A 15,714-nucleotide genomic window follows, 5' to 3' on the forward strand; every position below is an offset into this window, starting at 1 on the left:
AATATTCAAAGTTCTTACATGTATTCATATTCTTGTGAAAACGCACGAATAAAAAGCTATTTGTGTGATAGATTTTTTTATATAATTTGATTTATTTCATTAGCATGGTAATGTCTGCACACACAAAATTTTGTCAAATATTATTATTCAAAGGAGGGCTTACTCTTTGTGTGGGTATGGATGGGTGACTTCTATCCTGAGCTTTTCACGTTGATTAAAAATGATATTGTAAAGGCAGAAGGAGGATTGGGCACCAGGATACAAAAGCAGAGAAAATAAACTAAAACTAAACAATGTATACAATTCTATAAATGTGACATTCCAAGAAGATATCTTTCAAACACAAAATTTAAATGCTAATTACATTTAAATAAATTAAAGATGAGATAGAAAATTCAAGAATATTTGGACACACTTCAGTCAGCCAGCCCATCAACCTCCGTATCTATACTGCAGTGCCACTTTTGTCCTTGTTATTCGTCTAGTAGATCACTTTTAAGCTTTTGCAGTGTGTATCAGAACTATTGAGAAATGCATGTTAAACCAAACCAAAGCAATTGCTCTTAGGGAAGGAGTTTTATGTCAAACTTTTAATATCATAATTTATGCACCATGCAATTATTTAGTGTTTCACATTTAATTCAACAGCATTGAGCATTGCCATTGTATTGTATTTGCTCTATAATGTCAGTGTCAGTAATGTTAAAAGCCTGGCTTGAAGAGGTGTTATAATCCAAAGTAAATATATATATATATGTCACTGTCGTATTCAGTTGCGATAATTTAATGATTTTTGGGAAAGTTCCAAAATAAGTTTCAGTGGGGATAACAATGTCCAATGAAGCATGATAGACAGGTTTCACGTTTTCTTTGTTAAAAAGTGACACTGTGCAGTAGCTTCCAGGGCAATATGTTTAAACCACAGTGTGATTCCCCTCTCCACACTCCAATCCCCCCCCCCCCCCCCCATCAAATAGGTTACCCAAGTTCATTCCAAACCCAAACATAATGGGGGAAAAATCTGGAGAGGAATAAAAAGACATTGACCACAAAAATAAGAAAACAAAAAAGGGACAAAATGAGGACAAGGGCAGGTTTAAATCAAACAGCAACCCACCATAACCAAACACATATTCTTGAAAAATCCATTGGAAAATGATTTATTTTTTACAGGTTGCACAGTTTATATTGAAACACTGAATCTGGGTTAGATGATCCAGTATTAAAGGGGAGAGAGGAGGACAGGTGGACAGGTGAGGGGGAAGGGTGGTCACTCTTCCTCTGTGCATCCCAGTAACTCTGCACGCAAAGTGATCCTTCCGTACCACGACCATGGAAGGATCCGGACAAATCGGGCGTAGATGGGCGGATCTATTACATTCTTTCTGTGCGTGTCATTGTCAAAGTTTCCTTGGAACACCTGCGAAAGGAAGGACAGTGGGAATGAGTTTAAATGAATGGGGGATCTTGAACACCCACACATATCTCAGCAAGCTTGTTAGTGTATGTGAGCCTCATTATGCACAGAAGTGACATTAGAAAGGATAGACGAAGAGTGATGGGCATGCTGTGTAGTCTACATAATGCTGATGGTACATTTCCATAATACTAGGAGATATGGTCACGACCTGTGCTTTTTGTCCGTAAAAAAACACATGGCAGCGGAGTTAGCGACCTTTTGTCCGTTGCCCCACGGCAGACCATTCTTAGTGCCATAGTATCCAACAAGACCCAATAGGCAGGCAGTGTGCAAAACAACGGCCCAGAAGCAAATGATCAATCTCACCATTGATATGTAGTTAAACGTGCAAGCATGGAATATTCCAATATAAACAAGCATAATGGACGTATTGGGATGTATACTGTGTTGTTGATAATTAGAAGCCTTGTGCTTAAGTGTGGTTAATCGACAGTAGAATGATATGCAATATGGGATATATGTACCTATTGGGACAGCTTAACTAAATTCCATGATCATTTCAATTAAAAAAAAGTGTGATTATGACTATTTAATTGGAATGTAATGGGACTTGTCATCGTCATTATGTGAAATGTAAAACCGGTGGGCCGGACCCCAGCAGGTGCTGAAAACAATCTGCCATTGAGTGGTTGAAATTAGCCAACTATGACCCCTAGAAAACGTTCAACCAGAACCCTTTCTATGGAAAGTAGGCTCTCAGTCCTGTTCCTGGAGCCCCCACCAGGGAGCAAAAAATGTTTCTTACAAAATGCATTCTGATGGTCCCCAACACCAGGGATATTAAATGATGATGTTACTCTAACTGGTATGTACTGTACGTTTGGTAGGTCTGAAAAGTGAAACATTCCATTTGAGATATAGATTGACATGTTCTGCTTCATCGTGCACAGGATTTGCGTGAAGTAATGACACTTGAACAAGCCGCAGCGCATTTCCACTCAAAGAATCGTGCTTCTTACTGAAACAAGAGAGCAGTGAGAATGCCTGCATTATCCTCCCACTGAAAGCCACTTCATAGTCACTTCAGGCTGCTCAATTCCCAAATTATTCCGCAAATCGCTAATACAAACTGAGCTTATTCCCCCTCTAGGGAGGGTGACGTCTCAATGGCTTTTCTGGGGCCCTGCGTATGATCAGCAATAGCTCTCAAATCATGAGAGTCTGCTGCTGAGAGCTCGAGAATTACTGCAGTTTTAACTGAGCATGGGGGCATACTTTTTTAAATTTAACTAGGCAAGTCAGTTAAGAACAAATTCTTATTTTCAATGACGGCCTAAGAACAGTGGGTTAACTGCCTGTTCAGGGGCAGAACAACAGATTTGCACCTTGTCAGCTCGAGGATTTGAAATTGCAACCTTTCGGTTACTAGTACAACGCTCTAACCACTAGGCTACTAAAGTCTGTCACTAGGGCCCAGAGATTTTCCCAGTCCGATCACGTGGTCAGGACAAAGCCCAAAGAGGTGCACTACGATGCAAGCAAGACCTACTCTGGGTTTTCTAAAGCTAGCCAGCTTCAGTTAGCTTCACAATCCGGCTTCATCCATGTTACGAAGGTGGATATTGATCGTGCGATTGCCGCTTACTCAAGCCTGCTCGACCTGGGTTGTGGACTGCGCATTCATGTTGCACGTGGTTAGTCGAACGCCAAACTCTTCATTGAGAGAATGCTGAAACGTCAATCCATGGGTGAGCGAGTGCCACATTTTCATTTGTGTCGAAATAAAAATGAAATCAAATTCATGTAAATTCAACAGGCTATGGCGTATGAGAAGTTCTTTATTTTATTACGTATCATTAATGCCGTCTTTGGTATGCTTCGGTGTGCTTGTCAATTAAACAAGCACTTTCTTCTCCACTCCTATCGATAAAATAATTGTATTTAAGTCATACAAAATTTTTACTCTGCGTGAAGTTTCAAATGCATTATGTCATTGCTAAATGTGTAATGTGATACGGATTTTAACATTTTAAACAAATTACACAGAAAAGGCATTTGATTAAATTAACGGGATTGAACACTTTTTCGGTTACTACATCATTCCATAAGTGTCATTTCATTGTTTTGATGTCTTCACTATTATTCTACGATGTAGAAAATAGTAAAAATAAAGAAAAACCCTTGAATGAGTAGGTGTATCCAAACTTGAATGTAAACAGTATTTCTATAACTACATGCAACATATAAGTGAGTGACAGCTTGCATGTCCCTGGTTTGCTCCCGAGTGGCACAGCGGTGTAAGACACTGCATCTCAGTGCTAAAGGCATCATTACAGACCCTGGTGTGATACCGGGCTGTATCACAACCATCTGTGATCACAGTCCCATAGTGTGGCACACAATTGGCTCAGTGTCGTCTGGGTTAGGGGAGGGTTTGGCCAGGGAAGGCTGTCATTGTAAAATAAGAATTTGCTCTTAACTGATTTGCCTAGTTAAATAAAATAAATTGTTATAGTGTCCATGGGTACCTATATGCTGACAGAGGCCTCTCCTCTCTCAATCTAGATCTAACTGCCTGCAGTCTCTGCCACACTCAGGCTCAGGAGGGGAGAGACCTGAGGAGAAAATGTACAATGCTGTGCCCAGCCAGACACCCATCCAGCCAGACACACACACAAACGTACACTATGTCTTGCGCGCAAACATACATGCATGAATGTGCACATAAAAACACACACATACTGTACGCACACAAACTCTCTGGACTTCCGATTTTCTCTCTCAGAGACAGACAGACAGAGACACAGGACTCTTAGCCCAGGCCAACCTCTCCAAGCCTGTGGCGTGACAGGAAAAGTCTCTGGAGTCCGGAAGCCTAATGTGTCCTCTAGCATTAATCACCTACTCCACTCGACTGAGAGGTGGAAACACCTTGAAAAGTCCTATATCTGGAAAGCTCCTCACAGCTCTGTGCTGGGACACACTGATTAATATCCCCCCAGGCCTTGCTCTAAAAGATGCAGTAGAACCTGAGTAAGGATAATAGGACACAGGATGATTTGATAGGATGCTTTGTTTGTGGATTGCATATTTTATTGTTTTACTACCTGTGAATAGCATCATTATAGTTTCACTGTATTCTCAGTCTGTACTCTTTTTATGGCCACAAATCCTGAGGACGAACTATAGATTTCAACACGAAGGTTGCTATGATCTTGACAGTGTATATTTTATCACTTTTCTCTCAGCCCTGCCAGGCTTGCCAAACATTTGGAATTCTTCCAGTTGTTAAAATTGAGATTGCTTGGCTGAAACTCACATGGAGTAAGCGGTGGCCCACATCCAAAGATCATCTTGTGGTTGAAATTATAAACTACTAAAGCGAGGCATTTGAGTGGTGGATGGCGAAGAGTTTTCAGGCATGGGCCTCTAAACTGAAGATGTATTTGTACATGTTGGCATAAATTGATGTGTGCCCATTGGAGGGTGATATGTGTCGTAACAAGCCAACATCATATATACAGTGACTTAGGAAGGTATTCAGACCCCTTGACTAATTCCACATATTATTACATTAGTCTTATTTCTAAAATGTATTAAATAAAACATTTGCCTCATCGATCTACACACAATACACTATAATGACAAAAGGAAAACAGATTTTAGAAATGTTAGCAAATTTTGAAAAAATGTAAAACATATACCTTATTTACATAATTATTCAGACCCTTCGCTATGAGACTCAAAATTGAGCTCAGGTGCATCCTGTTTCCATTGACCATCCTTGAGATTTTTCTACAACTTGAATGGAGTCCACCTGTGGTAAAATCAACTGATTCAACATTATTTGGAAAGGCACACACCTGTCTATGAGGTCAAAGGAATTGTCAGAGACAGGATTGTGTCGATGCATAGATCTGAGGAAGGGTACAATATTTTTTTGTAGCATTGAAGGTCCCAAGAACACAGTGGCCTCCATCATTCTTAAATGGAAGACCTTTGGACCCACTAAGACTCTTCCTAGAGCTGGCCGCCCTGCCAAACTGAGTAATCGGAGAAGGGCCTTGGTCAGGGAGGTGACCAAGAACCCGATGGTCACTCTGACAGAGCTCCAGAGTTCCTCTGTGGAGATGGGAGAACCTTCCAGAAGGATAACCATCTCTGCCACACTTCACCAATCAGGCCTTTATGGTAAAGTGGACAGACAGAAGCCAATCCTCTGTAAAAGGCACATGACATTCTGCTTGGAGTTTGCAAAGAGGCACCTAAAGACTATCAGACTACGAGAAACAAGTTTCTCTGGTCTGATGAAACCAAGAATGACATTTTTGGCCTGAATGCCAAGCGACATGTACTGTGAAGTATAGTGGTGGCAACATCATCCTGTGGGGATGTTTTTCAGCGGCAGGGAATGGGAGAGTAGCAGGGAATGGGAGACTAGCCAGGAACGAGGAAAAGATGAACGGAGCAAAGTATAGAAAGATCCTTGATGAAAACCTGCTCCAGAGTGCTCAGGACCTCAGACTGGGCGAACGTACACCTTTCAACAAGACAATGACCCTAAGCACACAGTCAAGTCAACACAGGAGTGGCTTTGGGACAAGCCTCTGAAAGTCCTTGAGTGGCCCAGCCAGAGCCCAGACTTGAAACTGATCGAATCATCTCTGGAGAGACCTGAAAATGGCTGTGCAGCGACGCTCCCCATCCACCCTGACAGAGCTTGAGAGGATGAATGTTAGAAACTCCCCAAATACAGGTGTGCCAAGCTTGTAGTGTCATACCCAAGATGACTCAAGGCTGTAATTGCTGCCAAAAGTGTTTCAACAAAGTACTGAATACTAAAAAAAATGGATTTTGTTTTGCCATGATGGGGTACTGTGTGTAGATTGAACCCCCCCCCCCCCGATATAATCAACTTTAGAATAACAAAATGTGGAAAAAGTCAAGGGGACTGAAAACTTTCCGAAGTTTTTATCTTCACCCTGCTCCGCATATTTTTTATTTTACCTTTATTTAACTAGGCAAGTCAGTTAAGAACAAATTCTTATTTTCAATGACGGCCTAGGAACAGTGGGTTAACTGCATGTTCAGGGGCAGAACGACAGATGGGTTAACTGCCTGTTCAGGGGCAGTTAACCCATCAGCTCAGGGGTTTGAAGTTGCAACCTTCCGGTTACTAGTCCAACGCTCTAACCACTAGGCTACCCTGCCGCATATGTAAAAAGACAGTCATTTACTGTGTTAAACTAATTTGATCACTTGTCATATGCTTATTTTGGGGATTCATGCTTCTGGGAGAATCTAGTTCACTGTAGCCTGTTAACGAGAGAATGAAAGCTGCCAGTGTGCTTTAAAGGCTTGCATATTCAAGAGATCTGTGTGTGTGTGTGTGTGTGTGTGTGTGTGTGTGTGTGTGTGTGTGTGTAGGTGTGTGTGTTTCCTCCCAGGTTAGCCCTGCTCTGACCAGCATCAGCAGAAGCTCCAGGAAATCCTTATCATTAAACAACCCAGCGAGAGCAGCAAAGTTAACAGGCCTTTAAAACAACAGGCCCAGGAGTGCTGCTGCTCTCCTGACAGCAGAGTGTTGTCACAGCCTCCTTCCCTTTCCGTTAGCTGGCGTGGGCGATTGGAATGGTCACATGTAATCTGTTGAAGGACCGTAAACACAATTTCAGGCAGCGTGCCGACCAGGACTGCTGGACAACGTGCCCTTATCTGATCCAGGAGCCAAGAGAAAGTCAGAGAGAGGCCTCAGCAAGCTGTGCTGAAGCCTGAGATGGGAAGGTGCAGTGCTAACACAGAGCGATGAGACTGGGTCAGAGCTTGACAACTATAAGCAGCACAATACATTTCTCCATTCATTCTGTCAATCATTGTTTTGGGTTTGATTGTTCGCTTTGGCATATATTGTATTTTTTTCTGCTCGTTGTGCTTCTCCCACTCATTCACTTTTTCATTCAATTGGATTCAATTCTTGGTTGCAAAATTAACATTTCTATTTGGATTCATTTAGGATTTTACTGCATATCAAAATAGTGTTGGCCTTTTAAATCGACTAATATTATGCTTGAGTTTTGGTGGATACTGTCCCTTCCACTACTGATGGCATGCAGGGTTTGGGTTACATGTATTTCATAGTAATGAAGTGAGGATGGCTCACCTTGTCCTTCCTCTGTTTTTCATCTTGATACACAAGCCACCTCTCTCCATCGTTGCTGTAGGCCACCTTGTAGGAGCCGACGAACTGGACATGGCCAAAGTCCTTGGCCCCCTGGGTGATGATGCCGGTGATTTTAGTAGGCAGGAGCATGTCAACCTGAGAGAGAGAGAGAGAGAGAGAGAGAGAGAAAGAAACAGGGAAAAACTTTAATTTATCACCTCCGAATTCAGCTAAACGAAAGTGTCAGATGCTCAGTTTTCTTCAAGTTCAATTATTTAGAGCTAACACTACAGTGCAGTTTTCTGACTAGTGTGTACAGAATGCACCGTTACTATCTGCTTCACTATTACCAAGCCCATGCAATGAAGTCAATGGATTGTCAGGGTTAGCTTCCCTATATTTATTCTCTGTTAATTATGCTCAATGAGTAATGTATGGGAATTCATAATGCAGAAAATTACAAATAATTTGAATCTAAAGTGGAAGAACAGTGCATGATGAGATGGGTTTCCGTGGAGCATAAAACTGTGCATTTAGGGAGATCAAGCGAGATGTCTGAGCAGAATTATGAGCATTTTTGGTTCATCTTTTATAATTGAGCATGAATCAGAAGAGAAAAATAACCCAATGTGTGCATGTGGAATGCCTAATCATCCCAGGTGGCATCCCAAAGAGGAACCAGGGTGAAAAACGCAAATTGTCCATTCCGTCAAAGATACTGTAACATCATTTGAATCCCTTTCACATGCCAACAAAGAGGTCACTTAAATTCACGGCTTGAGGATCAAAGGCTTCAATCGTAGTTCATGAATATAAACGCTGGCATCAAGGGAATGTTTTACACACAACATGGCAACCATGACATAGTTTGAAACCATAACCACAAATGATCCAGAAGTCTGCTCTTGATTTGGTTCAATGTCAATAACACCATGAAGGTACAGTAACTGTCTTGCTAGATCCATGCACACCAATCCCCTTCATGGGGTGAAGAGAGAGCAAGAGAGGCGGTCAACAAGGAGAGAGGTAGTACAAATGAGAGTGCGAGAGAGAGAGAGATATGGATTTCCTGAGCTGGATTTATAATACACAGCAGCACATATATCATCCTACATTTCTGAATGTAATTAAATTCAACCCATTAATTTTAATTGGCCACACCCCACAGGAAGCAGAATTTGAAATTAATTTCAATTGAAGGAAGTATAATTGAATTCAAAGCAATTCAACTGATACATGAAAGTCTCATTCATTTGACAAATCTTTTATCAAAAGGATCTGCCACTTATTAATGCAAAGATTATACATACCATTTCAAATATTATTTGGATTATAACTCAGATTGTCATGAAATGTTAGATTGCTCCCTTTCCTATTGCAGTGTTTGATCTGCAGTGAAACATTAAGGGAATTATAAATGATTACAGACAACCCACAATGTGTTCTTACAATATTTATGAGAGTATTGGTAACCATACACAATGTCAAAATAAACGTGTATACAGTAGTGATGTGTAGAAAAAATAAGCCATTTGAATTTCATGGAACTTATTTAAAATGGACTTTCTTTAAGTCAAATTCAATTCCCTGTGGGGTGTGGCCAATTCAGAATTGAACCCAAGCCTGCTATATAGAACGTGATAAATGTGGGCCAAAACACAGAGACTTCTCGCTCTCTCATGTTCTCAAGACCCTCGCCTGACTATCTAATGTTACTGTACATCATCCCATACATTATATCACTATGCATTGCAACCCATTACAACATATCACAATGCATTACATGCACAAACACAGCACACAAACATGCCTCACTATGGCACGTGGTGCACATGAGCCCACATCTCCACAACATCTGTCATGAGGCCAGGAGATTGCTCCTGAGCTGGTCTTCAGTCCTGTTCTGACAGACTTTCTCCAGGGATTCAAAGAGGTTTTCACTGTAGACATCTGTTTGGAGGAGCAGGCAGGCTCAGGCCTGGGTCCCTGACTTATAGGGAACCAAAGACATGGCTTGCTGTCAATCTTTCTGTGCTCTTACAGAACAAGAGTTATGTGATATGGAGTAAGCAGCCAGCTCTTGGGGTCTGAAAACAACATAAAAAGGGTTGGCTCTCTGAGGCAGTATGATAGTTGAACAGCTATGGTCCTAATTAAAAAAAATGGTACAAGGTCACTTTACCATGATGTCATGTAGGTAATTATACACATGGGCTTACATTGTTTTATATTAAAACAGAGATACCTCCTTCAAAACCAGACCTGTACAGATGCTTCACCCCTTTGTTTAATTAAGTGTTCATGTCTGTTTTGGGAGGGGGGGACATATAAATGGGGCTTTAAATAACCTCTATTTTATAATTACAGTAATTGCAAACAGCCTTATGCATGAAGGGACACTAAAATAATGGGAGAGGCTGTGGCTGCTTCAGGGAGAAGGAATGACATGTTGCATTGTGAGGCTCGATTACCCTCCAAGCAGAGCACAGCGTAGAGGTAGTCTCATTCTGGCCAACCTGTCGAGTCTGCCACCAAAACAAAGGCCCGCTTTAAGGGGAACCTGTATTTGCGGACATAGGTAGCAGTCAACAAAGACGACCGCCTCTGGTACAGCCTGCTCCCAACACTTTCATGCCCCAAACTGATTTAAAGGGCGAGATAAACTTGTTAGAGCCAGAAGTCCCCCAAAACCCACCTTGCAACACACTTAACCCTGGCACACCGGTGGCTTTGAAGTCTTAGCGGCAACCTCTGGATCCTCGTGACAGAGAGTCACAAGAAAAAAAAATCTGAGCATTACTTTCTTTCACTCACTCCTTCTCCTCGGGTGAGTGGAAGTCGATACAAGCAACACCTCAAAGAGTCCCCCCTCCTCGCTCACCCCATCCCCTGTTCTCCTCCATCACCGTCTGTTTCCCCATCAGTGGAAAAGATTCATAACATTTGGCAGAATGAATTATCCCTGCATGGCGCTTCAAGGCGACACATGCATGTGTTTCTGCAGGTCAAATAGGGAAAGAGAGAAAAAAAGAGAATATAAACTGAAAAATTGGAGACAGAACCCCCCCCCCCCCCCCCCCCCCCCCCCCATCCATCTACTCATTGAGATGATTGTTTGCATTTAACGCCCATGTTCATATTTGAAGTGCTGGTTTTGTCAGAGGGGTGAAAAGAATGCAAGGCTGCTGTAGAGGAATACAATTAGCCCCTCTACTACTCCACACTGTATACATCCGTAGCACTCTCCCTCTAGCTGAGCTAATTGAAATGTATGTGTTGAAGACTCATTTAAATCTACACTGCTCATATAACCTCACCCAATTTCTAGACTGTTGGAAGTGTGTGTGTGTGGAGTGTCCACAGACCAAACGGCAGGAGCCGGGGTAGTGTACTGTAAGTACAGCTCACACAGGCATATGGACGCAACAGGATGATATCACGGCCCATCAACGCCACGATGGGGTCGCCATCATTAAAGCTTAAAGCAGAGGTGTGAGAAGGAATAGGTCAATTCCCATGATTTTTCCATAACGTGGCATCTGTGCTCAGAAAACTGGATAGAAATGTCTCTTATTGTATCTTAGCAGGGGTCCCTGTATTTGAATAAAACATCACAGTATCGCGACATGCAAACATAATGCTTTTGAGATGCATCATTATGAAGGGAGAAAAAAAGAGTTGTGCAAGTTTCGATATGCCAAATGTTTGAGGCAATACAGATCAAGGCTTGGTGAAAAAGCACCAAGCACCCTTGCATCAGTTCGAAAAAGCACCAAGCAGGGTTCTAGAATACCACCTCAAAGAATTTAACAGGTCAAACCAAATGCTCTGGGAAAGCCTTTTGAACATGTGGTCATGTCGAGCCTTAAGCCTGTTGATTGGATAATCAGTCTTGATTCTAACTCCAGGCAGCACTCAGGCCGGCCCAACTGGGAGACACCGCGTGAGAGTATAAGAGTGAAACACCTAACACACATGCACACCCACAATCCCAACTCCTTTCATGACTACCGTTTCCACTTGAGGTGGCGAGATGTCAAATCACATAAGGCGTCTGCTGAGCACTGACATGGCGAAATGTGGGTTCTGTCCAGTAAGAAGTGTGGACACCTCTGTTACCTTGGGGCCTAACTCACAGCGGAGATACAGCCACAAACTAAAAAGTCTCTGCACTGGCTGTATTGGTGTGAGACCAGCCAGCCACTGCCAGGATGTGCTAAATGCCAAACATGCAAAAACAGGACTTCCTGCTCACTCTGATATCGACCAGAGTGAAATGCTTTTAAATGTTTCACGTCGCCTTGCCCTCCTAGTGCAAAAGTCTAATAACAGTTGCAGTTGTGGCGTGTACCGAATCCACTTTAGGAAAAAACTTTAGGAAAAAAGTAATGTCAAGTGTTGATTAGAAAAACTTGGCTATGTTAAAAAAAAAATGAAAAAAAATTGTTGACAGCTTCCCCTGCTGGTAAGACTGGCACAAAGTGAGCTAATAAAAGTGTACATCTTTAAACCAGACTGGTAGTCTTTAGCATTACAGTAACAGTGAATCCATCCCTCTTGCAAAGATTGCGTCATCATCCCCTTCTTTTGAGGAAGACGACTGATTAAATATTTTATGAATCAAATGTTTTTTTGCATGTGTTAAAAACAGTTCAATGAAAATGTCTATCACATCACACATTTTGACAGGATGCATTTTGAAAGTTCCAGCACAGTAAAACTTTTGTAAAACTTAATACAATTCTATTATTGAGAGGAGTGGGAAGAAAGGTGCTTGTGCATTGATTAGCACACCAAAGCACATCAAAGACGGCATTAACGATAAGCAATAAAAGAAAGACGGCACTTCTAACACACCATAACCTGCTGAAATTGCAAGAACCTTTCTTTCATGTTGATTTCGGGCTAAAATGAAAATGTGGCACTGACTCGCCCATGGATTGATGGTTCAGCATTGTCTCAATGAATAGTTCGACTAGCCATGTGTGACATGCACGCACAGTTAAAAGCCTGTTTGACTGAGCGGCAGCTGCATGATCAATATCCACCTTCGTAGTGTGGATGAAGCTTAAGCTGGAATTTGAAGCTGACTGAAGCTGACTGGCTTTATAAGATCCTGAGTAGATCTAGCTTCCATCGTAGTATACCACACTGGTGCTGCCAATTAGGGTGATTGTCAGTCAGTATCCCAGCTGGCAAGCCACGAGGCTGCTGGGTTTGTTTGCTGGCCATGAGGCCTTTCGTTAGTTTTTTAGGTTTTAATTTTGAAATGCCTTTGGTGTTTTTCCTTTATGTACATATTTATGTTTCTTCACCATCTTAACAAATAATCATCCACTTGGACTGGCTGTCCAAAAGGCCAAGTGGTAGTGGGACCAGAATTCGTAAATTGCTGTTTCCTGGTTGGTCATCCAACATGGTCCTCAAACACGGTTCTCACATAAATGCACACATTCATTCAGGTAACAGACCGTGTAACTAGGCCTAGGACCACCTAGACAAAGCGATTGCATCAATATTAGTAGGCTAGTTTATCGGTTTTGTAATATCACTTCCTCCTACCCTCCCTCCTTTCTTCCCCTGCGTAAAGCACACTTGCATAAATAACCGTTTCCATATTTTTCCAGAATAACTATTTTGTTTGCTAAACTTAGCACTTAGCATTTGACACAGCACACACAGTTCGAAAAAACTTCACAGCTTTTCATTTAGTCGGAGCCTTTTTCCCCATACATCATTTAAACCAGCAGGCCCAAGCTAAGTGCTTAAGAAGAAGACAAGCATAAATTCACCTGCATGCCAAAAATAAAGAGATTATATATTATATATTACAAAGAGATTATAAAAACACATTTATGGAGGACAATCAATTCCCCACACAAAAAGCTTAGTCAAATCCAGTTAATAGAAAATGTTACATTTCGTCTAATTTAAACATCCTTGTGGAATAAAAATGCCATACTATGTATCTACCCATGGGGTGGAAATAGGCTCTGATTGTCTACTTAACTCAAATCAAATGGGGGAAGAAAACGGGCAGAAAATCAACCATGCTGACAGATCATTTAAAAGGGTATAACAGTGTGGAAAGCCTCCATTGGTTCATTGTGTCGTGTCCGATATCTGTTGGAGAGGAGAGAGGCGCTCTGATCCACACGTGACAATCCGTGGGGTGCATCCCAATAATACCTCCTTTCTCTTGAAGTGTGCACTCGTTCACTCTTTCCCACAAATCTAAAAGCATTGGATTGGTGCAGGAGTGGGTTAAAAATAAGTTTCTCTTTATTGATTATTGGGACGCATCCATGGTCTTACCACAGCAGAGAGGACGCTGGGAATTACATCCACGTTGGATTTGACGGGTGACAGGGTTAACACTTTCAGATCAGGTGCAGAGTCGTGTCTGTTTTCTTTTAGCGTACTTGGTGATGTTAAAAATAACTGTATTCCCTGCAGTCTCAGCAGCAGCACTTTCTCATGATGTTTATCAAAGCAGTCATTGCACATATTCAATTGGCAGATAACCTAGTGGTCAAGCCATTTGGCCAATAACCACAAAGAGTGTCTGCTAAATCAGGGATCACAAAATGTTACACTCAGGCCCCCATTCCAGCATTGAGGAGCAAGCACTGTTTACACCCCTCTTGGTGGTGGAGAGAACATTTTGCAGGTTTAAAGCTTATTTACTGCAAATCTACACATTTGCTGTGTCTTCATGTGATATTTGAGTGACTCAAACATTACAACAAAATCTTTGGGCTAAAAAAATCTAGCTCAAAAATATTTAATGACATGGGCTAGTTGATCTGGACATTTCTGACGAGGGATAACACATCTTTCTGGTCTGCAATGACTGACATGTCAAGAGGAAAACTGATGATTCACCACCCAATTTGAAATCGCACCTTGTGCGTTCTACTATTACCGCTTCAAGAGTAAGCAGCCAAAACTTTCAGGTTATGTCGATATAGGACTCGTTCTACTGTGGATATAAATAGTTTTGTACCCGTTTGCTCCAGCATCTTCACAAGGCCCTTTGCTGTTGTTCTGGGATTGATTTGCAATTTTCCCACCAAAGTACGTTCATCTCTAGGGGACAGAATGCATCTCCTTCCTGAGCGGTATGACGGCTGCGTGGCCCCATGGTGTTTATACTTGCGTACTATTGTTTGTACAGATGAATGTGGTACCTGCAGGCGTTTGGAAATTGCTCCCAAGGATGAACCAGACTTGTGGAGGTCTAAAAAAAATGCTGAGGTCTTGGCTGATTTCTTTTGATTTTCCCATGATGTCAAGCAAAGAAGCACTGAGCTGGAAGGAAAGCCTTGAAATACATCCACAGGTACACCTCCAATTGACTCAAATTATGTCAATTAGCCTATCAGAAGCTTCTAAAGCCATGCCATCATTATCTGGAATTCTACAAGCTGTTTAAAGGCACAGTCAACTTAGTGTATGTAAACTTCTGACCCATTGGAATTGTGATACAGTGAATTATAAGTTAAATAATCTGCCTGTAAACAATTACTTGTGTCATGCACAAAGCATATGTCCTAACCAACTTGCCAAAACAATAGTTTGTTAACAAGAAAATTGTGGAGTGGTTGAACAACGAGTTTTAATGACTCCAACCTAAGTCTATGTAAACTTCCGACTTCAACTGTATATGAACAGTATATGAATCAAGCATGCACACACAGGCATGCATGCACCAGTGGAGAGTAATGGAAATCCCACAAGAGCATACCAAGAAAAAATACATGTTTATCTCTTGTCTCTTTGTGTTTCGCATTTGTCCTTATATTCGCAAGAGGCTGAATGTTTCTCACTGGAGAAAGCATCCGAGCGAGCGAAACAGCGCCCCTCTTTCTTTTTATGTGTAACCCATCGATCTAAGGCTGTTTGGTCAAAAAGAGTAGGCCATTGTTGCTGCCCGTAGCATTGAATACAAGGGAAGTCAGTGAGCATTTGGCATCCCTTGATAAAACATTTAAATAATAATAATAATAGCCAATCAGCATGGAGCTAAACTGAGTGAAAAAAAAGTGTCAAGGGAAGCCAGTTTGGATTTGGCTTCACACCAATCACATTACGCAAAACTTAATTTACAAAAAACAACTTGAATTTTTGCGTC

At 41.7% G+C, this 15,714-nt stretch overlaps 1 protein-coding gene across 5 annotated transcripts in view; it reads right to left on the reverse strand.

Annotated features, from left to right (window-relative positions):
* Positions 1 to 960: 960 nt before the first annotated feature.
* The window catches only part of edil3a (EGF-like repeats and discoidin I-like domains 3a), a 247,730-nt gene continuing 232,976 nt past the window's right edge, over positions 961 to 15,714 (reverse strand). For all 5 annotated transcript variants that reach the window (XM_036935506.1, XM_036935509.1, XM_036935507.1 and 2 more), the window contains 2 exons: positions 7,581 to 7,736; positions 961 to 1,420 (listed from right to left, as the gene is read on the reverse strand). In XM_036935506.1, coding sequence (XP_036791401.1) covers positions 1,271 to 1,420; positions 7,581 to 7,736 — 306 coding nt within the window. In that variant the 3' untranslated portion in view covers positions 961 to 1,270. The remainder of the gene's footprint in view (positions 1,421 to 7,580; positions 7,737 to 15,714) is intronic.

This window comes from Oncorhynchus mykiss, chromosome 11, assembly GCF_013265735.2.
Source record: "Oncorhynchus mykiss isolate Arlee chromosome 11, USDA_OmykA_1.1, whole genome shotgun sequence".
Lineage (NCBI taxonomy): Eukaryota > Metazoa > Chordata > Actinopteri > Salmoniformes > Salmonidae > Oncorhynchus > Oncorhynchus mykiss.